This window comes from Chroicocephalus ridibundus, chromosome 6 (genome assembly GCF_963924245.1).
Source record: "Chroicocephalus ridibundus chromosome 6, bChrRid1.1, whole genome shotgun sequence".
Lineage (NCBI taxonomy): Eukaryota > Metazoa > Chordata > Aves > Charadriiformes > Laridae > Chroicocephalus > Chroicocephalus ridibundus.
The window spans coordinates 22,668,396-22,688,134 of NC_086289.1; the positions used below are offsets into that span (position 1 = coordinate 22,668,396).

General features: G+C 36.8%; 1 protein-coding gene across 1 annotated transcript in view; it reads left to right on the forward strand.

Moving 5' to 3' along the window:
* TM9SF3 (transmembrane 9 superfamily member 3) overlaps positions 1-19,739 on the forward strand; it is a 49,792-nt gene that overhangs the window by 14,102 nt on the left and 15,951 nt on the right. The window contains exons 3-9 of the mRNA XM_063337566.1: positions 4,228-4,350; positions 7,281-7,441; positions 10,253-10,330; positions 11,231-11,362; positions 11,900-12,066; positions 14,753-14,847; positions 16,739-16,869. Of these exons, the coding sequence (XP_063193636.1) occupies positions 4,228-4,350; positions 7,281-7,441; positions 10,253-10,330; positions 11,231-11,362; positions 11,900-12,066; positions 14,753-14,847; positions 16,739-16,869 (887 nt within the window). The remainder of the gene's footprint in view (positions 1-4,227; positions 4,351-7,280; positions 7,442-10,252; positions 10,331-11,230; positions 11,363-11,899; positions 12,067-14,752; positions 14,848-16,738; positions 16,870-19,739) is intronic.

Genomic DNA, 19,739 nt, shown 5'->3' on the forward strand with positions numbered 1-19,739 from the left:
ATTAGCTTCTGTAATAAAAAACAGCTCCCTTCTTCTCAACATAGTTTGAATGGACAGCGGTAGCAGGTAAATGTGAAACTGCGTTTCGTTCATCATATTGGAAGAGTTATTAGGCTGCAGCTGTCAGTAGCTGAAGTACCGTAGACTGCGTAAGTAAAACTGTCAGTTGAATCAGTGGACCTTGCCTGTATTTTTGAAATAGAATAAGAAAATGATGGCTCTGCAGAAATGTATTCTGCTGGGAATGGAGGTTTGCACTTGAATGTTTGTAGTGGTGACTGGTGGGGCAAATCTACAGTGTATTTAAGAATCCATGAAGTAGTGTTTATTTTTGTTTTTAAAAATGTCATGTAAAATTATATCTATGACTATACAGGATAGCTGGATTTACCTTCTGTTACAAATATGAACAATGTTGTTCTTATAGGTCTCAAATCTGTATAAATATCTTTGTGAATAAACTAACGAATTATTCACATATACTTATATTACAATATAACTAAGTTTTCAGTTGGGTTGATTCTCTTGTCAAACTAAATCTGGACGACTAATGCTTTTTATGTCATATGGCGAGTTCTTTATTCAAGTATTTGAATTGACATCCTCTATGTTACACCTGAGACCTAGTGAATTATTAAATGTATTGAACATTGGGATCACAGCGACTTCAATTAGAAAATTAGTCTTTGACATTGCCATACAATATCTATTAGAGAAGATGAATTTAAAGGGGAAAAGGATTTTTTAACATACTTGAATTTTGTGCTTATTTAGAGATGTTATTAAATGACCATGCTTCTAACTCAGAACTGCTTGCTCAAGACTTCCTTCTGCAACGCGTCTAGAAAATGACAGCCATTCAGGATGATGTTCAGTGTTGTGCTAGGAGATGGTCAGATATAATGAGGTTTTATATGCTTTATATGTTTGAATAAAACTCAATTGATCTGACTGTTCATAGGAAATATGAAATCTGGCATAAGTGCACCAGCTTTTGTAATGAGGCTTACTTTCATGCTCTTTCAAAATTTGCTTAATGTGCTACTGACATTACTGAAGCTGTATTATATAGCAGATGATACCTCTTCGACATCCCTGATGTAGAGACAACACAAAACACCTCTAACTTCACACTCCTCTTGGATACACACACAACCATAACTTGGATAAGAACTATCTAACACGTGCAAAACTTTACATCTGGTAAAGCTGTAATAAAGCAGACTTCAGCTTCCCCAGCCACTGAATGCTGTCCTAAGCTACTTTCATGTAGTCATTTAACACAGTGGACTTAAACTTAACCATCTAATCCTGTTCTGTAACGAAACGACAGCTTCAGCATTCTCAGTGGCTGGAGAAAGGAGCGCGCATCTTCATTCTGCTTGCCTTCATTACTTGCAAACAAACTTGCCTTGTTTTAAGGGGAGGTGAGAGGAACTGTACTGTGTAGTATGGTTGAGGCTGAAATCATATACCATATGTAAAGTCACGCCTATGTTTTGCAGGAACTGAATGAGGTTGTTTCTAATGGATCTGCTGGGTTTTGGGGTCTGTATACTGGAGTAAATTGTAACATAGTTGATCTGTAGTTGATTGTAATATCCCTGTGATGTCTTTTGGTATTGTGAATACTGGGAGTAAAATCTGTTAAAATGGATGAAGACAGTTTTTTGGTGATGTGCTGCTGTCTGCAGCCTGGTCGGATGTCAGTGCAGTCATTTCACTTCAAATCATATTTCAAAGTTGTGGGGCTTTTGGTGGTTTGTTTTTTTGGTTGTTTTTTTTTTTTTTTTTTTTTAAAGCCACTGGCCACTGTTTACATCTTAGAGTATTAGATGCAGAATGGCTTGTTTCAGTTAGTAAAAAAAAAAAAACCAAGAGCAAATTGTGGCAAATTCCAGGGGTCTGAAAGCGCATGAGGTAACTTGGTATTACATTACAATCTAATACCAAATTTGTCTTGGTTAATAATTGCAAACAAAGGCTTCTGTATTCAGGCTATAAAATGGGAAAGGTCTCTAAAAAGGGTACTCGTAGTTCATGTGATTTTTTTATTTCAGTAGTTGCCCTTGCTCCTATTCCCATGTTGTCCTTCAGTTGTGCTGGTACTGCGGTGTGCGTGTGTCTGTGTGTGCGTGTGTCTGTGTGTGCGTGTGTCTGTGTGTGCGTGTGTCTGTGTGTGCGTGTGTCTGTGTGTGCGTGTGTCTGTGTGTGCGTGTGTCTGTGTGTGCCAGTCAGGAGAGTGATACGTAAAACCAGCCTGGCCCCGTAGCACTTCCCCAGAGCAGTCTTCTGCACTAGGTAATGCTTCATTTAACTGCCTCTACCGGTTTCTCTCTTACCCTTGTTTTTATTCACAGTATATTTTTGTTCGACCTCTGTGTGTTGAACGGTCCTTTGTGAGTTAAAAAATTTAACGTTAGAAAAATGTTATCCTTTATTTGAGTATAGTATGAAACTGCTAGAGTGAAAATAAACTGCTGAGTATTTTGGAAAGAATTAATCCCTACTTAGCAACAAATCCAGAAGATAGTGATTCTGATGTGGTTTTTTTTTTTTCTTTTAATTAATGTCAAGATGACTCAAAAAAAAAAAATCTGTTAAAGTGAAAAAGTGACAAGCAGAGGCATTTTTAAGTGGAAAAAGTGCCAAGCAGAGGCATTTTTTGGGGGGAACATAGTCGAAAAAGTATAAGATTCAGCTAAGTGGAAGCATAAATGCAAACTAAGGCCTGGATTTGTAAGCCTGCATTCAGCTGTGGTGCTAGCTTCAATGGCGTCCCTCTCCTGAATTTACCAGTACAGGTCCTGAAAATGCAGTCCATGGTCTAAAACTATTCTTGGAACACTTGTTGACTTGAATAGTTTTGTTATTCTCTTTTTTCCCCCAGCAGAAGTTTTATTGCCTAATAAGTCAGTCTGAAAAATGACAATATGTTTTTCAGTGAAAAAAGGAGGCTTAGAGCGCATTTGTTACATCTTGGAAGAAACAAAAATAGAAAATACTGAAGTTTTCTTAAGTAGGAGATGCATCCATTCCAGAATAGCCAGGGGCACTATTTTCTCCAGGGCTATAGGAAATCACTGCAGCTGCTGCACAGGCTGCTGTTGGCTGGTTTCTTACTGTCTTGCTTCACTGGGCTTTGCTTCAGTTTTGCTTGACCAAAAGTACTGTGTATATTTTCATTTTGACAAATTGTTGTTATCAGAGAAATAATGTGTTGGAAATATTCTGCTTGCTGGTGCTTTTTCTGTGCAGCTGATTTGATCTTCTTTTTAAGCTTTATATTGCAGTTAGTGTATAGGAGAAAGTGAGTACCCAGAAAGTGTACTGAATTTTGGTACGGATTAGAGCTGTACTTGGGGCACAGATTAATTTTATCTACTGGAAATGGGTCCTCGATGTCACTGATGACAAACAGAGGAGAGAGGGGGAGCTGGAATTATTTATGTTCACTTTGTTTCACTATTTGCAAAGTAAAAAGAAGCAGACAGGGGTTTTTTTTTGTCTCTAAATCTGTTGCTGCCTGAATACTTCTAAATATGAGCCCTTTTCTCTTTTTTCACTTGAAAAGGGATGTAAAAGAACGGCTGCTAACTGCATTACTTACCAATTGTAGAAGGGGGAAAATAGCTTTCTGGCTCAAGGAGGTGGATTTATTTTATTTCCAAATGCAGCCTCTCGTGCATTCTTTGCATTATTCCTATTTTTGTCTTCTGTCCTTTTTTCCTACCTTTATCCTGATTGCTTTGTTTCTTCCTTTGTGGTAGTTCCTTGAAAATTGCTGAGAACTTGAAAAAGTTTTAGTTTTTACAAACGGTATTCCTGTTCATTAAGCCTGATTATACTGAAATTGAGATATAATATCATACACAGTTTTAGGTACTTGTTAATAATTTCATCCCTCTTGTTAAAGAAGTCTCATGGTCTGTCCAGGTAAAGCTAGATCTTAATTTAGCATTGGTGAAGTATCAAAAGGATATTTTTAAACCTTTCCTTATCCCGTCTGTGGGAAGCTTCTGCATGTGGCAGAGTAAAATTACAAAAACAATCCTGTGATTGCTTTAATGTTTTGGGTTTCTTTAAATGTCCTTTTTTGTTACCTACTTGAGGATAGCCATGAGGGGCTGAAGACTCCAGCAGTGTCCATTCCTCTGGTTGCTTGCTTTGCCTTCCCTTTGAGCCAGCTCATTAATAAATCATTAACTGTGCTGTAATTTTTTGCAGACGATGTAATGCAGACCACTTACTGTGAAATTGACTTGGACAAAGGAAGAAGAGATGCATTTGTGTATGCAATCAAAAATCACTATTGGTACCAGATGTATATTGATGACTTGCCAATATGGGGTGAGTGATATTATGCATAAACAACTTGATTACAACTACGGGAGTCCAGTGCTAGTGGGTTTCATGGAGTCATTTAATGATTAAGCTTCGTTACAAGAATCTCACAAGTATGTAGAACTTATGTAACCAAATAATACAAATAAGTTGAAGGATTATTGCATTGAAAGAACAGTAGGATGGCTTGTACTGGTGAATTACAAAAACAGTGAAAAGCTGTTTTGTTTCTCAAGCACTGATTTAATAATACCAAGTTCTTAGGGTTAAATTCCTTAAAATGTTCAAGTGAGTGGTAATTAGATAGGTCAGATATAAGGCCCATGTTAATGTGTTCATGAATAACAACTTTTTTAAGCTCTTTCAATGTTTAAACTTTATTTTGCTAGTTCTTGTGTTTATTACGAACACTAGAGCTGTTTCATTTACTTTTATGGTAATTTTGTGGCTTTTAACAGTTTTGCATGTGCAGTCTGTGGTCATATGAAGGAGTTTTATTTTACTTGTTCTTATACAGTTTTTAAAATTGCTCTTGCTGTGTATTATTAATTTGGGCTTAGAAGTGCTTGTGTCTTGAAAAAAATTTGTGTCCTTATTGCCATTGTGTCATAAGCTTTCTGGTTGTTGTTACTCCTTTGTAACCTGTGGTCGCGCACCTAGTAAAGAGTGCTTTGCAGGTTGCACTTTGCACTGATAGCAATCAATCAACTCCCCCAAACCCTAATCTCCCTGTTGGAGATACAAACTGAAGGGAAATCAAAAGCATCACAAAATGCTTTGTTAAGGTAAGGTCTTTGTTGCCTGTGTTCCGTGAAGGAAGTAAAACCGCCCAAAATAAACAAAATGCCACACCACCTACAAAAATACAGTTCAAACCACATGACAAAAGTCCTTTGATAGGTAGTGTGCTGAATAACGCTACCCATCCTTCATTCATTCTGACAGAGGGTGGTTTTTTTAGCTCTTTCTTATAATTTTAATTGGTTTTAGAAAGTAGCTATCTGATGAAAGTGAGCCCCAGCCAGAAATACTAGTGCTTCTTGTTTACTTATTTGTTTTTCAGGAAGGTTCTTGCTCTTTTTAATATTTATCTGTTTTTAAGAGAGGGCACTATGATGCCTGACAGGAGAAGTACTCATGTTGTATCCGTTCTTTTCAGCTGATTTGGTTAGTCTGTATAACAGCTCTGTGGCAGGGCTTGGAGTAGACCCTAATTAATCTGTGTGGCCTTTACTATACTTCTTGCACAGTTGCTGGTGGGCTTTTTAAAAGCGTGCATGAGTGACAGTTGTAGCTACAGTATTTTTTTTTTTTTATGATTTTGACCTTTCTGCAAAAGATGAACGAAAGATCTTCCTAGACTGTATGTAGGCTTTAGATTGCCCAAGGATGATGGATGCTAAGCTGACTTCTTTGGAATCCTATGTGGCTAGTGAGTCTTGGAGACTTTCTTTTTTAGGATTGATTTGTCTGATCTTATTTGGGAACATTTTTCCTTACCTCAACTACCAAAGAACAAATATACTAACTAAATCTTCTTTTCTTAACTGAAAGTAATAACTTCAGACTGTGGTTTGAGGGCTTTGGAAGGTTTGCGCTTTATTTTCTGGCCTGAAAAAGGCAGCCAGATCTTTTTAAGTGCATTCAGATAAGATTATTCTATTTTCTATTTTTCCTGAACTGCTGTCCCACAGTGGAGTGGCTAGGCTTGACTGCCTTTGTTTCGGGACATCTCCCTAAGTATATGGAGCACTGTGTTCGCTTCTTCAGGTAGTGATTGATCAGAATGTCCTTCAAGTAGTTTAGAGGTCTGCATTGTTGTGGTTTTGGATAGTACCATGGGAACAGATGGTATGCCAGGTGCTAGGCTGTATGGCATAGGCACAAACTGGCATGTGTTTCATGTGGATGGCATATAAAGGCAATCCTGACAGATGAGCATGAGTAAAAAACATGACAGAAAAATGCCACCTTGAAAACGAAAAAGCACAGGTAATGCACAAGTGCCATTCCTTCATATACCTGCTATGTCGTGATAACCTGTTTGATATCCTTCACCTGCTTGTTCTCTCACTCCCATCCACCTTTGCAGATTGTGGCTTTCTGTCTTGTATGTGATATTTGGTATGGTGGTTTGACATTAAAGGTGATGCTTGTAGCCTGTGAACTTGGTGACTGCTAGACTTCACTGTTTTGTTTTTTTCCATAGTACATTCTCTGGAATTTTTCTGTAGTAGATTAGACATTTTGCGGTAATTTACTGAAAAGTAAGAACTTAAGCATGGCTGATATCAAGTTGAGTTCTGATGCTCCAGGAGCATCTGAGCAGCTTTCCATTTTGGAGGTAATAAAAATCTTGAAATAAACAATAACTTTCTGATTTTTTCAGTGAAAGTAACAGAGAGAGTAGTCAAAATCTGTCATTCTTGGCAAGCATTGGAAGTTTGTGTGCACACGAGAGCAAAAAGTATGTATTGGGGAGTCAACTAATGAGGAATACCGAATTAAAGTAAATTCTTTGAAGAGGAAGAGAAGTGAGTGAAGGGATAGATGGGAGATGGGAAAATGCAGAGGGCTTGGCTAAATTCTGTTCATGGAAATAAAATCTGTATTCAGCTAGTTGTTTATCTGGGAAGAATTCCAAATAAAACTAGAGGAACTGTTAATGTCTTCTGTTTCTTCTGCAGTGTTTGTAGCTGCATGCTTTTTTCTTTTAATGCTATTACAAAATGCTTCTTGCAGCTACCTGTGGATTGAAGGTGTAATCCAGGTATTAGAGTTGAAAAGAAGAGCATAAGGTCTGCTGTGTTCTCTTTACTGTAGTTATGTTGCTTTTTTAGCTGGCAAAACTTTTGTAAGGCATATTTAAAAAAAATAATTACAGAATATTTGGAAAGCATACCTGTAATAGATACTTACTCTTGTTTCCTATGCAGGTATTGTTGGAGAAGCAGATGAAAACGGTGAAGATTATTACCTCTGGACTTACAAGAAACTTGAAATCGGTTACAATGGAAATAGAATTGTAGATGTCAATCTGACCAGTGAAGGAAAGGTGAAATTGGTACCAAACACAAAAATCCAGATGTCATATTCAGTAAGTAATTTGGTGATGCATCTGTAATACGAAATTCTATATGGTGAAATAGCTCAACAATAGGTACTTGTATACCTACAACTATATTAGAGGAAGATGCGTTTTCACTACTTCAAATATTATTTTTTTTTTCATTACTGAAAAACCTTGATAGGTTTGTTAAGAATAAATGTAAAATGATGATTTTTTTAAACACTTCAAACAAACCAAAGCTTCTATAATCTGCAGAAAAGTGTTTTGATGGGAAAGGAAGAAGTCCCAAAAGGTATGGAGACTAGAAGTATAGAGGATCCCCCAGTAGCTACACATTTTCTTAGTGTTTGGAGGTCTGATATTGCATCATAGATTTGAACTGGATTTTGAGCTAGGACCAAAACACACTGTAAGCCTTCATACTGTGCAAACAGTTAGTATCAAAGCTTATTTTGTTTTTGCAGTTCCAGTAGAAATTTGTCTTATTTATATAACCTTATTAGTAAGGTTTCCTCTGAAGCCCTCTGCTATTATATTGAATTGCTAAATGATAAAAGGTAATGTGTAAACAGTGTTTGCTGATCTGAGATAACAAATTGAATTTTTCAGTTTTTCTCCTTATTTATTTGATGTTATTTAAATGTGTAATGGTTCACTTCTCATGTTTACCCCATTTGTATACTGAAACTAGTTCTTAATGCATTGCTTTTCTACAATGTGTTAGCAGTGGTGTCAGCATAAGATTTTACTTCAAAGGGTATTCTTGCCACTATTACATTTGTCTTGTGCTGAGTAAGTTGTATAGTTTGAAGTGCAGGTAATTGGTTTTTGTATATGCTTCCTAGAATTATGTTTACACTGATCTTCCTATTTCTACTGCAAAATTGATAGTAGACATTTTGAAACTTTCTATTTCAAATTCCACCAGCATTTTGAAGTCCATTTGCTCTCTGAATTTTGAAGTGGACAGCACTAACTAGCCACCGGTAATGAAAATAACATGAGATGTTCCCTTAAAATACTTTTTAGTGTACAGCGCCTAAGACTGACTTATGCAATTCTGTTGGCGTCACTGGGCAGTTGCTGGGCTGGTGTGTATGTGGTGTGTAAATCACAGATTGTCTCTGGTGGATTTGTTCTAAGCAGTGCTTCTTAGTGGCAGATGCTCTAACAAGAAATGTATCTGCTTAAAACAATGTTGAAAGCTATTAATGTTGAGAGCTACTAATCATGAACAAGGTTGTAATTAGAACTGAAGAACATTAGTATCAAACTTCAAGGTGAGTAATACTTGAGTCTTGGGGTTTTTAATCTGTCTCAGGACTCTGATGAGTGGTAGGGGTATTCAATCTGCATTTATATGCTTTCTTATCTATTGAATAAGAGAACATCTGTTAGAAAGGATAGTTCCCTGTTGTGTATTTTAAAAAGATACGCACAAAGGGCTGTATTTGTTTCAAGATCACTAACAATCCTGATATTTCCTAATCTTCGCATACTTTTGAAAAAAATTTAGTGTAGATTTGTTTAATTTCTGAAGTAGTATTTAAAAATTAAAATTAAAGCAATCTTGCAAAAACGTTGAAAAATACTTTGTGCTACCATATTAGCACCATATAGTTCATTAGTATGATTAAATCTTCCAAATCCAAAGCAGTCCTATGTGCAGCTAGTGGAGTAACTGATAGGAGTAATATGCTGTCACCCTGTGATAGTATGTCCATAAACACATACTTTTCCAGCTGGTTTCAGAGTTATTTATTGGCAATTGAAGTGTCTAGATTGCAGAATCCTGTGGTCTTACAGATTTTTAGGCTGCAGCTTTTAGCTTGTAGCTTTTAAAATTTTAATGTCTGTCTTTTAGGGTTCAGCTTGATCCCTTTTATCCAATTCCCTTCCAGCTAGCTTGTATCTCAGTTTATGCTCTTTTCTTTCCTACTTGTGTCTGTTTTAAATCTGCTTTTATATCTTTTCATTTCCCTCACTTCTGCTAGACTGCATCGTTTTTCTGGGGCACTGTACTCTGAGAATTTAGGTACAGATAACTTCACTAACTACAGGTGTCAGTGCATGGCAGCAAAACGGATTTCAGCTGCCCTCGGGGGAGCAGAAGTAGAGGGTGCATCCCTCAATGAACACTCTGGTAACGTTTTCCACGAGCCTCTTTTCCTACAGCGCATCACATGGAAATGTTGAGAAAAGGGAGTGTGCTGTCAGCACAACAAAACCTTTGGGAAAATTCCACTGCTTTCTAGTACATCATTCTTGAACATATTTTAACATGCTTTCTTTCTCTAGCCTTTATTCTGAAATCTTGGGCAAATTTGGGAGGATTTTTCAAAGGTATTGCCTCATCGTTTTATAAGTATCCACTGTGTGAAAAAAAAAAAACATTGTCTTTGAACTACTCATTTGACAAAACTGAGGTCATTTGATGGATTTTGGTTTTGGGACCTTCAGCATGAGTATCTTTATGAGCTGCTCCTGTAATCATGAAAAGGGTGTGTTGTATTTGGCAATGAGAAGTTTGTATCTTTGGTTAGCCTTTGCAGAGACGGTGAGCGCTGAGGCACTGCAACACTGATTCTTCCTTGTTCTTAAACGTAAGCGTAGACAAGATCAGAGCCACAAGCCAAGGTGGATGATTTTCATTCTATGTCTGACCTGTAGGTATCAGTCTTTAAGAACATCAGTCCATTGTTTTTGCCAAAACCTAAATTCATATTGAAGAAAACATCTGAAGTGGATAATCTTTAAAATGTGTTTTGGGTTTTTGCATGTGAGTATAGCTGAACGTATTATAATGAGCTTTTCAAGTGTAAATTTTTCTCTCTTCAGGTTAAATGGAAGAAATCAGATGTGAAGTTTGAAGACCGATTTGACAAGTATCTTGACCCATCTTTCTTTCAGCACAGAGTATGTATTGTTCTAAGACAACCTTACAAAATACCCCCTCAGAATGGTTGCTTTAGTTCAGAAGATGTCGTGGAATTTTTGGATGACATCTTTGAATTTTTGGATGTCTCGGGTGTTCTGGGACAATGAAACAGGCAGGTTTTAAGTGATAGTTCTGTTGCTCAAATAGGATGGCTCCAGTTTTTTAGAGTGCTTCAGTAAATGTGTGGGCAAGCTTCAAGCCTGCAGCAAATACAAGGCAGTTCAAGAAAATATTGGAAGTAATGAAGGGACACAACTGTAGGACTTATTAGCTGGTCATAGGTATGCTTTTTACTGAAGTAACTGCAAAGCAAAAAGCATTAGCAGTATCAGTTGTGATGGTTTAAACTTGTGGTTGTAATCTCCTTAAGGGTAGCGTACTGAGCTATACTACTTTCTGAAATTAGAGGGTTTGGATTCTGTTTGGAGCTTGGTGAAAGCCAGATGTGCTTGTCAGAGGCAAAATAATGCTGCTGCACATTTTGGTCTTATGCAAAGCAATGGTTCCTTTGGCTTTTTGGCTGTGAACATCTCTCTTACTACTTAAACCTCTTCTCTAGAAAGGCAGCAGTACCTTGTGTTGCCTTCCCTTTACCAAGGGAGCATCTGCAGACAGTTGTTTGAACTTTGCTGATGCTTGACTAAGCTGCGATAACTTTGTCATGAGCAAGTTTGGCTGTTGAAAAGCTTTATGTGTGGTGTTTCACAGTCCAGTTTTAGTGGGACTTTCTACAAATGTAGTGTTACTTACAATATGGGTTTGTTGTTACTTAGCTAGTGCTGACAAGCTGTCCTGCTAGGCAACGGTTTACCCTTATTGGAACAAATTCGAAACACATTTACAGTTCTAAACCTTAGGGATGTGTTTTCTTTTTGTAGATTCACTGGTTTTCAATTTTCAATTCTTTTATGATGGTGATCTTTCTGGTTGGCCTAGTGTCTATGATATTAATGAGAACTTTGCGAAAAGATTATGCAAGATACAGCAAGGAGGAAGAAATGGATGATATGGTAAGATCTGCACTCATGCTTTTTAAAATTTCTTTTTTTTTTTTTTAAGACTTCTTGTTTTCTCTTCATACATTCATTGTGTTAGCAGCTCTGAATGGCTTTCTTCAATTGGAAAGTAAACTGCCGTATCTGTGTCTTGAAAGCGTTACTGGTTTTCTTCATACCATGTTCCTAGATTGCAACACAGAATTCTGTCTGTGGTCACTGTATTAATGTTCTTATCCATGCTTAGGTTAAACTAGGTCCATGCTGAGTGTGTACTAGAAGCCTGTGTATACTCCTGAGCACTTCAGAGGATTTTGGGGACAGGGAGGGAATCTGATACTTTTTACTACATCATACATTCAGTTAGTAATTATTATTGTCTTCATAAGCATCTGAAAAGTAAACTTTTCTCCAAGATATGATGCATTCAGGAGAGAAGACATACTTGCACTTGAAGTTGCTTTAATAAATCAGGCCTTTAATATATGCCTACTTCGTGTGTTTGTCATTAATTGTCATGACTAGACTTAAATTTTTTGTTGTTATTCCTAGGACAGAGATCTGGGTGATGAGTATGGGTGGAAGCAGGTCCATGGAGATGTTTTTAGACCATCCAGTCATCCTCTAATATTTTCATCGCTTATTGGCTCTGGTTGTCAAATTTTTGCTGTGTCTCTTATAGTCATTGTTGTTGCAATGATAGAAGATTTATACACAGAGTAAGTATAATTGTACCATGCCTTCCACATATAAATGCTTAAATGAATAAAATAATTACAAAAATGAATGTTCTGACTGGCCTGGAAGAAAAACGTTTGAGAGCCTTTATTCTTTATATTTAGATGAGATGTAGTATTCAGAAGGGCTGTTTTAAGTTGTAATGAAACTTTGTCTTACTCTTACCATATGAGTTGGTCTCCTTTAATTTTACTCTTTTAATGCTTGCTTTTTACATGATTTATTATGAAATTAGTTTGTTGTTTTGCATAATCACAGATAGATTATATGGGAAATTAATGATAAAAGGTACATATTTAACTCCTGGTTTCATCTGGAGTGACAAGATATTACTATATTTCTTACCTGTTTTCCCTGCCATGTCCTGTAAAGGCTGAAATAGGAGTGTGCTGCGTTGTGAATAGTCCTGTTTACTGCTGACAATGCATTAAGCCAGTCTTACCCGCAAGTCTTCTCAGGAATGAAGGTTTAATTTCCTGTATTATTTCAGACAGATACTGCACAGCCTGTGTTCCATGTAAAACCTCTAGCAGTAGGTGGGCTGTGTTCCTGGCTGGATATAATTAATTTAAAATAAACAAATAGTACTCAAGTTTAACACACCACTTGCAGTTCACCTAGTTCTCTTTCTTTACCTTTTACTGGCTTGACATTTTTGCTGTCCTGGATAGATTTCATCTGTTTCTGTAGTGATCATATTTTGGATACGGGAGGGATTTTTATTTTTTTAACAAGTGCTTTGTTTTAAGCAATGAGTAAAACTTCCAATCTCTGTTCTGTTTTCCCTTGAATATCACCTGTTGATTTTAAGAAGGTGTAATACTTCTAATGTGCCACTAGAGAGAACTCTTGGTTTTTAATTTAGCGGCTTTTTATTGCTGTGTTTAAGAAGCCGCTGTGTAGTACCACTATCTTGGCACGTTTTCATTTTTCGTATGGTGTTATTCCCCCCTTGTGCCCCATGGTTGCGTTTCTGGCTTGACTTACATACATATTTTTAATTGTACAGCATGTCATCCCTTTAAGGGAGGGCATGAAAGCACTTCAGAATGTTTGTCACTGTAGGGAAGCTATAAGTTCATAATGGCAATTGTAGAATGTGCCAGAAAAGTAATTTTTAAAACTATATGAGCACTTAGTCTTTTATTGCAGTCGACCTTTACATCACTCTCAAAGTGAATTTAATTCTGGGTGTGTAACAGAACAATTGACCAAATCTGGAGCAGGCAATTCTTATGTTGAGGAAAATAGTGACGTGAGTGAAAAAGACTGTAAATCAAAATTACCAGAATGATTCTTCAGGTCTGTTAAAACTCTTAAGGATCATGCAGCTGATGCCAACTAAAAGTCTCTCAGTGAAATTTGGTCATGTCAGCTATTAATTTATTAATACTGGTTTGTGTTTCAAGAAGCTTTTCCATTAGAATATTTGAAATGTGAGTAAGCTCAAGAATAAGAAATTTTGAGAAAATTTTATATGAACATGTCTCTGTCATTTTACTGGTAGCTTGCATCTACACGTGTCACTTCAGACTGTGCATGGTCTTCTGGGGTTTTGCATATGTTTCAAAATTGTCTTAAATTAGGAGAAATTAAAATTGGTTTCTGTCAAACCAGTGGCTCTCTAAAATGGAACTATTGCTTGTTTTTTTTAAGAAGCAAATGTTAGCGTAACACTCCCTTAGTGTTTGTGACCAGCAGGTATATTTGCTTAGTTCAATCCATGCGGTCATGGAAGCCGGTTGTACTAAAGATTACTTCTGTGATTAGGGCAGGCATCCAGTCCATGAGAAGTCAAAATGCCAATAGTCTGGAATCTCTCAGAATAACTAATTTGAAGAAAGTACAGCAAACTGGCTGAAAACATTCTGCTGCTTTTTGCTACTGAAGAGTAGCAAAGGGACATGGGAAAGCAGCTCTATTCATGAATAACATTTATATCTTGCTATTCTTAGACGTGATTTTTAAAAATGTATTTGGAGATGGCTTTTGTGATTTAAAATTATTAGCTTTGCCTGTAAAATTTCAGAAAAATTATGCCAAAGGGAGTACTCCAACATTTAATGAGGTGATAATTTAAAAATTACTAAACTCTTCTGATCAGACTACTCCATGCTGATTTGTGGCTTTGTTACAGTATTTATAGTTTCTAAATCAGATTTTCTAATTTTCTGTAAGATGAACACTTTCGATCTTAAAAATTAATTTCTGAGGGATGGCAGAAACATCGTTCACAATTGTAGTATATTTTTGTTAATACTGGCCTTTCTACTAAGAAAAAAGGACCTTTTATCTGCTGTAGTTGAATCGTACATTTAACATATGTCATATAAATAGTTCAGTTCTTTATACACAAGGTACACACATCCGAATGTCAGCGTATTTTGATCAGAGGTGAGATTTTGTACTCCAGTGAAAATAAATGCAGGTTAGAAAAGAATGTAATATTTCGGAACTCTTTCCTGGGTTGAACTAGACTTGGCCAGAAGCTTTGGATACAAACCATTCTCATTCTCATGCAGGTTTTACAATTTAAGCACTTCCAAATTTTTACATTACCTAAAAATAGTAAATAACTGCTTCTGCTAAATGTACGTGTTTTACTGTAATCTTTTGTTCTAATACTCTTTGTTTTTCTGTTTGTTTTACCAAAAAAATCACTTGTAGGAGAGGATCAATGCTTAGTACAGCTATATTTGTTTATGCTGCAACATCGCCAGTAAATGGATATTTTGGAGGAAGCCTTTATGCTAGACAAGGAGGTAAATTGCTTTTGTGTTTCAGCATTTTCATTACATTGTTATATGGAGAAGTTCTGATTTTCTGATTTGCATCAAGATAGAAGTGTCCTCATGGAGTTAGGCCACTCAGATGGAATCCATTAAATTCCTAATAAACAAAATATTTTGAGTATATTTAACCTCCATATTATTTCCTATTCACTATTGGTTACATTTTCTAACTAAAGATAGCTGAAGTCTTTGGTTAATTTAAAAGTAATAAGAGCTAAAGAACTGTCAACAGTTGTATCTTATTAATTGCTTCTTATACTCTTGTAGATAATCGTTTGTCTCATGGCATCCAGAGAGTGTAATAGTCTTTCCCTCTTTTGTAGCATGTTGTTAAACAGCTCATGTCATCTTCTCCAGATGACTCCTACATAGCCCTCACCTATAGGTACCAGGGGGGTATTACGTGTACTATCATGGAAAGGATGACTATGCAGTACTTACTAGACCATTAACTGTGCATGGGGGAAACTGTTTATAGCAACTTTTCAAGAAGGTTATTCTACTTTCCGGCACGTGCTCTGCTTCATACTTAGCAAATTCAAAATGAATATCAGTAGAGAGCAGAAGCCTAATAAAATTGACATAACAGATTTGGACAGGCTGTCCTCTAGTGCTCTCCACTCTGCCTCTGAATTATGAGCAATTAATATCCTTGCAGTCCACTAGCTTCATCCATTCCCTACGCTGCAATAAAAGAGTAATCAATATCTATTATCTTCTACAATGCTTTAGCAAAAATAATTCTGGTAAGTTTGCAGAAGAAAATTTGTATCTTTTTAGCATGACATACTTGTTAATATTCAGTCTCAACAGCACTCTAATCTGCTCTGAGTTTGGAGGTTTGATGTTTAATTTCATGTGGCTTGTGTATAAACCTAGTGATTTGGAGAAAAACAGATTGAGGTAAATAAGGGTTGCTTTTCTAAAATGTATCCTGCTGTAGAGTTCAGCAAGATTTGCATTTTTTTTCCTACATATCAAACATGTATTGGAACATGAAATGCTAATTATGTTGGCTCATCATGGTGAAAATACAGATAATGGTCTTGAAAAGCATATGCTAGTTTTCTGACTTTTTTTATTTAGTGCGTATTACAGATGCATCTATGGTGTATTGAATTTAAATATAGACAGTATTTAAGAGCACAGAAAGTAAAGGGAATACAGACAGTGAAAATTCTTAGGGTATTGCCCAAGAGGGTTTTTTTGAGCTCTTCAGGGGGCTCTGAACTTGGTAGTAACTGCTAACAAGTGTTGCTGTTGTCTTTATGCCTGAGGTTTAGAAATTGCTTTCCTTCCACCTTTTCTGCTGTTGAAGATGTCTGAGTTCAATTTTGCTATATATTAAATGCTGTGGCATTTTGCTTTATACCAGGGATAGCCAGTTCCTTAAATGCATCCTGAATGTATGGAGTCAGCTTAGTTGGGTCAAGACAACCTGGAGCAGGTGCTGCCTAAAAGCAGCTGTAGTGCTGAGCCCTCCTGTGCTCTCGGGGTGTCAGCAGGCTCTGCACGGGGCCAGCTCTGCTATTGCTGTCTCTACTAATCTGCAGCTTACATATACGCTTATGTTTCATACTCCGGTTTCTTTGGCCAGCTTAGTCAACATAAGCCGTTCTTCAGCCGAAATGTTCTCATGCTGTATCCCTTTTCCTGTCTTTTCATCTGGCCTAATAAATTGATTAATGTGCTGCATCTTGTGAGTTGCCAGGAGTCATGTGAAACCGTTAATTGACTCTTGACTCTTGTATCGATGCAGTATGTTGTTACTTACTACTTTCACTTTTTGGGGGAGAAGTAGCCAAATACCTAAATAAAAAGTTATATCTCACCAGTCCGGTTGGAATGTCCCTTCTTACAGGAAGGCGATGGATAAAGCAGATGTTCATCGGAGCCTTCCTTATTCCAGCGATGGTGTGTGGAACTGCCTTCTTCATTAACTTCATTGCCATCTATTATCATGCTTCAAGAGCTATACCCTTTGGAACCATGGTGAGTCATTTTACTGGAGAATTGAAACACCACTGCAGACACAGGAAAAACTACATTTTAGTCTAAATGCAATTTAGCTTCCTAGTTAGAAATGTGTTTTGGGAGGTTTTTAAGGTGCTTCAAGTATAATTCGTTTTACTCACAATAGCAACAGCTGCTGGGTGCCAACAAGTCTTCTCTCTGCTTAAAATGCTTTGTATTCAGGCGTGGTGTTAGTGCAACATGGGAAGTTAGCAACTTGAGTTTTCTTCTGGATGGCCAATGCAAACTGGTTATAAGCTAAAATGCAATACAAAAAGATTACAAGTAAAAGCTATTTCCAAATCATTGCAGTCAAGCAGAAAAAATAAAAATAAAAGATCAGCCAACAATATGAGATGAGAAGTCCTGAGGAGGTCTGGCTTTATGAAAATGTGTCACTGTTTTCACTTTGTGGAGTGGTATTTAGTATCCAGTTATGGTCTTGTGTCTCTGTGCTAACCATGTCATTTGAAAAACAATGCTGGTTGGATTACTTTCTCATTTAATCATGATGACTTCTCTTGTTTCTTGTGGCTTTTGTCAGGATTTTGTTTGTTGTCACAGCCCTTTTGAGCAACCTCAAATAACCCTGTGGATACGATGTAGGAAATAATCACTTGGCACTTTGACAGAATTTCTGTTTGAGCTTGCAAAGGGAATTATTTGAGAGCAGAATTTTTTGAAATATGCACCATAAAATTGCTTTTTTTAATTTTATGCATTAGCACTGTTAACTTTAAAAATATCTTAATACAGGAAGGCTTGTTTTCTTTTCTTGAGATGTAGCCTTTTTTTATAGCTCCCTTCTTTGCATGTTAGTTTTTGTGATATGTTAAATTGTTCAGTCTAGTCAGAGACGTTTGAGTAGCCTTGGATTTCTTCTTAGTTTAAATCTACCACAAAATGAAGTTTAGTATCACAAATTGTGTCTTATAAATTGTGTTATTTGGGATATAATCAAATTCAGTATGTGACTGGAAATACTTCTTAAGAACACATTGTTAATGAATCTAATAGAAGTCATAAATGGTAATAAAAAGAGAGACAACTCTCAATTTCAGGCAAAGGCTTTCAATAATTTTCTACTGATGGAGGAGTTGTTACTTTACATGTGCATTGTTGGTTCTAGTCACTTCCTTATTAGTAGTATTTTCAATGCGTGCCTAAATACCAAATTTTTAAATTGACTTAGTTGTTATAAAACTACTAAATCTAATATCGAGCTGAACATGTTTGTAAACTGCTGACTTAATTTTTCTGGTTTTCATCTTCAAGAAATTAGATTAAAATTGGATATGTTTATATTGGTTGGTCAGTGTGGCAAAGGAATATTGTATTGTTTTTTCTTTCCGAAGCTAGTAGCCATATAGAATACTGTCAGAAAAGTTTACAACATTGATATGTGCAAAGAGGCTCTGTTTTACTGCTGAGCAAGCATTTATGATGATACATTTGTCACTTGTATTGCCATTTGGAGGTCAGGAATGCTGAGGGAAGGGAATTCTACCTGTGCTGAAGTTTGTCTTGTAAATCTGTTCAACTGATTTGTGTTTTAAGATCATGGAAACATGTACACGCAAAAGCAAATGGGAATATAAATTTTCAGGGGTCACTTAATCAGGGTGTTAGGACTCTTTATACACAGTGATTTTAATGATCTCAAGGTTTTATGAACGTGTCTGAATCATTATGACTGTGGCAATAAAACTTCAGTGGAGTTAGCAGACTTTTAGTAGGAGCAGGTTATGAATCGGAAACTTCATCAGAATAAGAAACGCTCTAATGACTTCAAATCAACTAATGAAGTGGTTTGCAGAAGGAAATGAAAATTGTTTGAAATGACTGTGTTATGCTTCAGGTTGGAGTCGCCAGGAAGCCCTCTGGCTTTATGAATAAGATACCTTGTGTCTTTCCACCTTTGTTCTCAGTGTAGAGAAACTTCTAGAATTCTTAGTGCAAATGTGCTGTTCCACTTGGGGAAATAAAACCTCTGCCATCTAAATGTACTAGAACACAGAAATTACTTACTGGTATGTCTTGAAACCACCCTCCTTGATTTAAATTGGGGCAAGAATTGCCACCTCTTCTTGAGTACTGTAAATCTGGAAGAAGCAGAAACTGAGTTGCTGAAAAGTCTCTGAGCTAAAAGGTTGCTAAGAGACTGTGCTTAAATATGACGTCCTGTGCGTTGCCTGTTTTGCATTGCCGCTTCCCAGTGAACTGCTGGGTAGTCTCCTCTGTGTCACTTAATTCCTCCCCCCAGACAGAATTCTCTATGGAGTGTAGGCAAGGACAGCTGATAGTGTGAAAGCCAAGACATCCAAGCTAATGCACAGTTGCTGCATCTTTGATGTACCTGCTATCTGCTCTTCCACACTTTGTCTTAAAATGCTCAAATTGATTGGGCTCTTGAGGACCTTGGTACACCTGACTGTCATTGAAGTCTGTTTTGAACTTCAGAGCTTCGTTCCCCTTGTATGTCTCATTCCTGATGTGTGGGACCTCCTCGAAGATGTGGCAGGGACTGGGAAGATCCAAAGCTTGTTTCCGAAATCATTCTTCAGTCTTGGGGCTCTGCCTTTAGCCCTTCTAGTTATACTTGTCTAGTAGACAAGTTGTCTACCTGTACTGTGACAAACCTTCTGTAGTGAAATATACCATGAGCCTGAACAAAGGCTTAGTCTGTTCCCTGGGATATCTTTCAGCTGCCCTTCGCTTCAAAATGCAATAAAGAATGTGACAGATTTTATTCAAATATGAGAGCTTCTTAAAACTTAATGGTTTAAAGCTTTCACCTCCCTAAATATATGCAGGAGATGGAAGTCTGGGTCTTTTCTCTCATCTCTTCA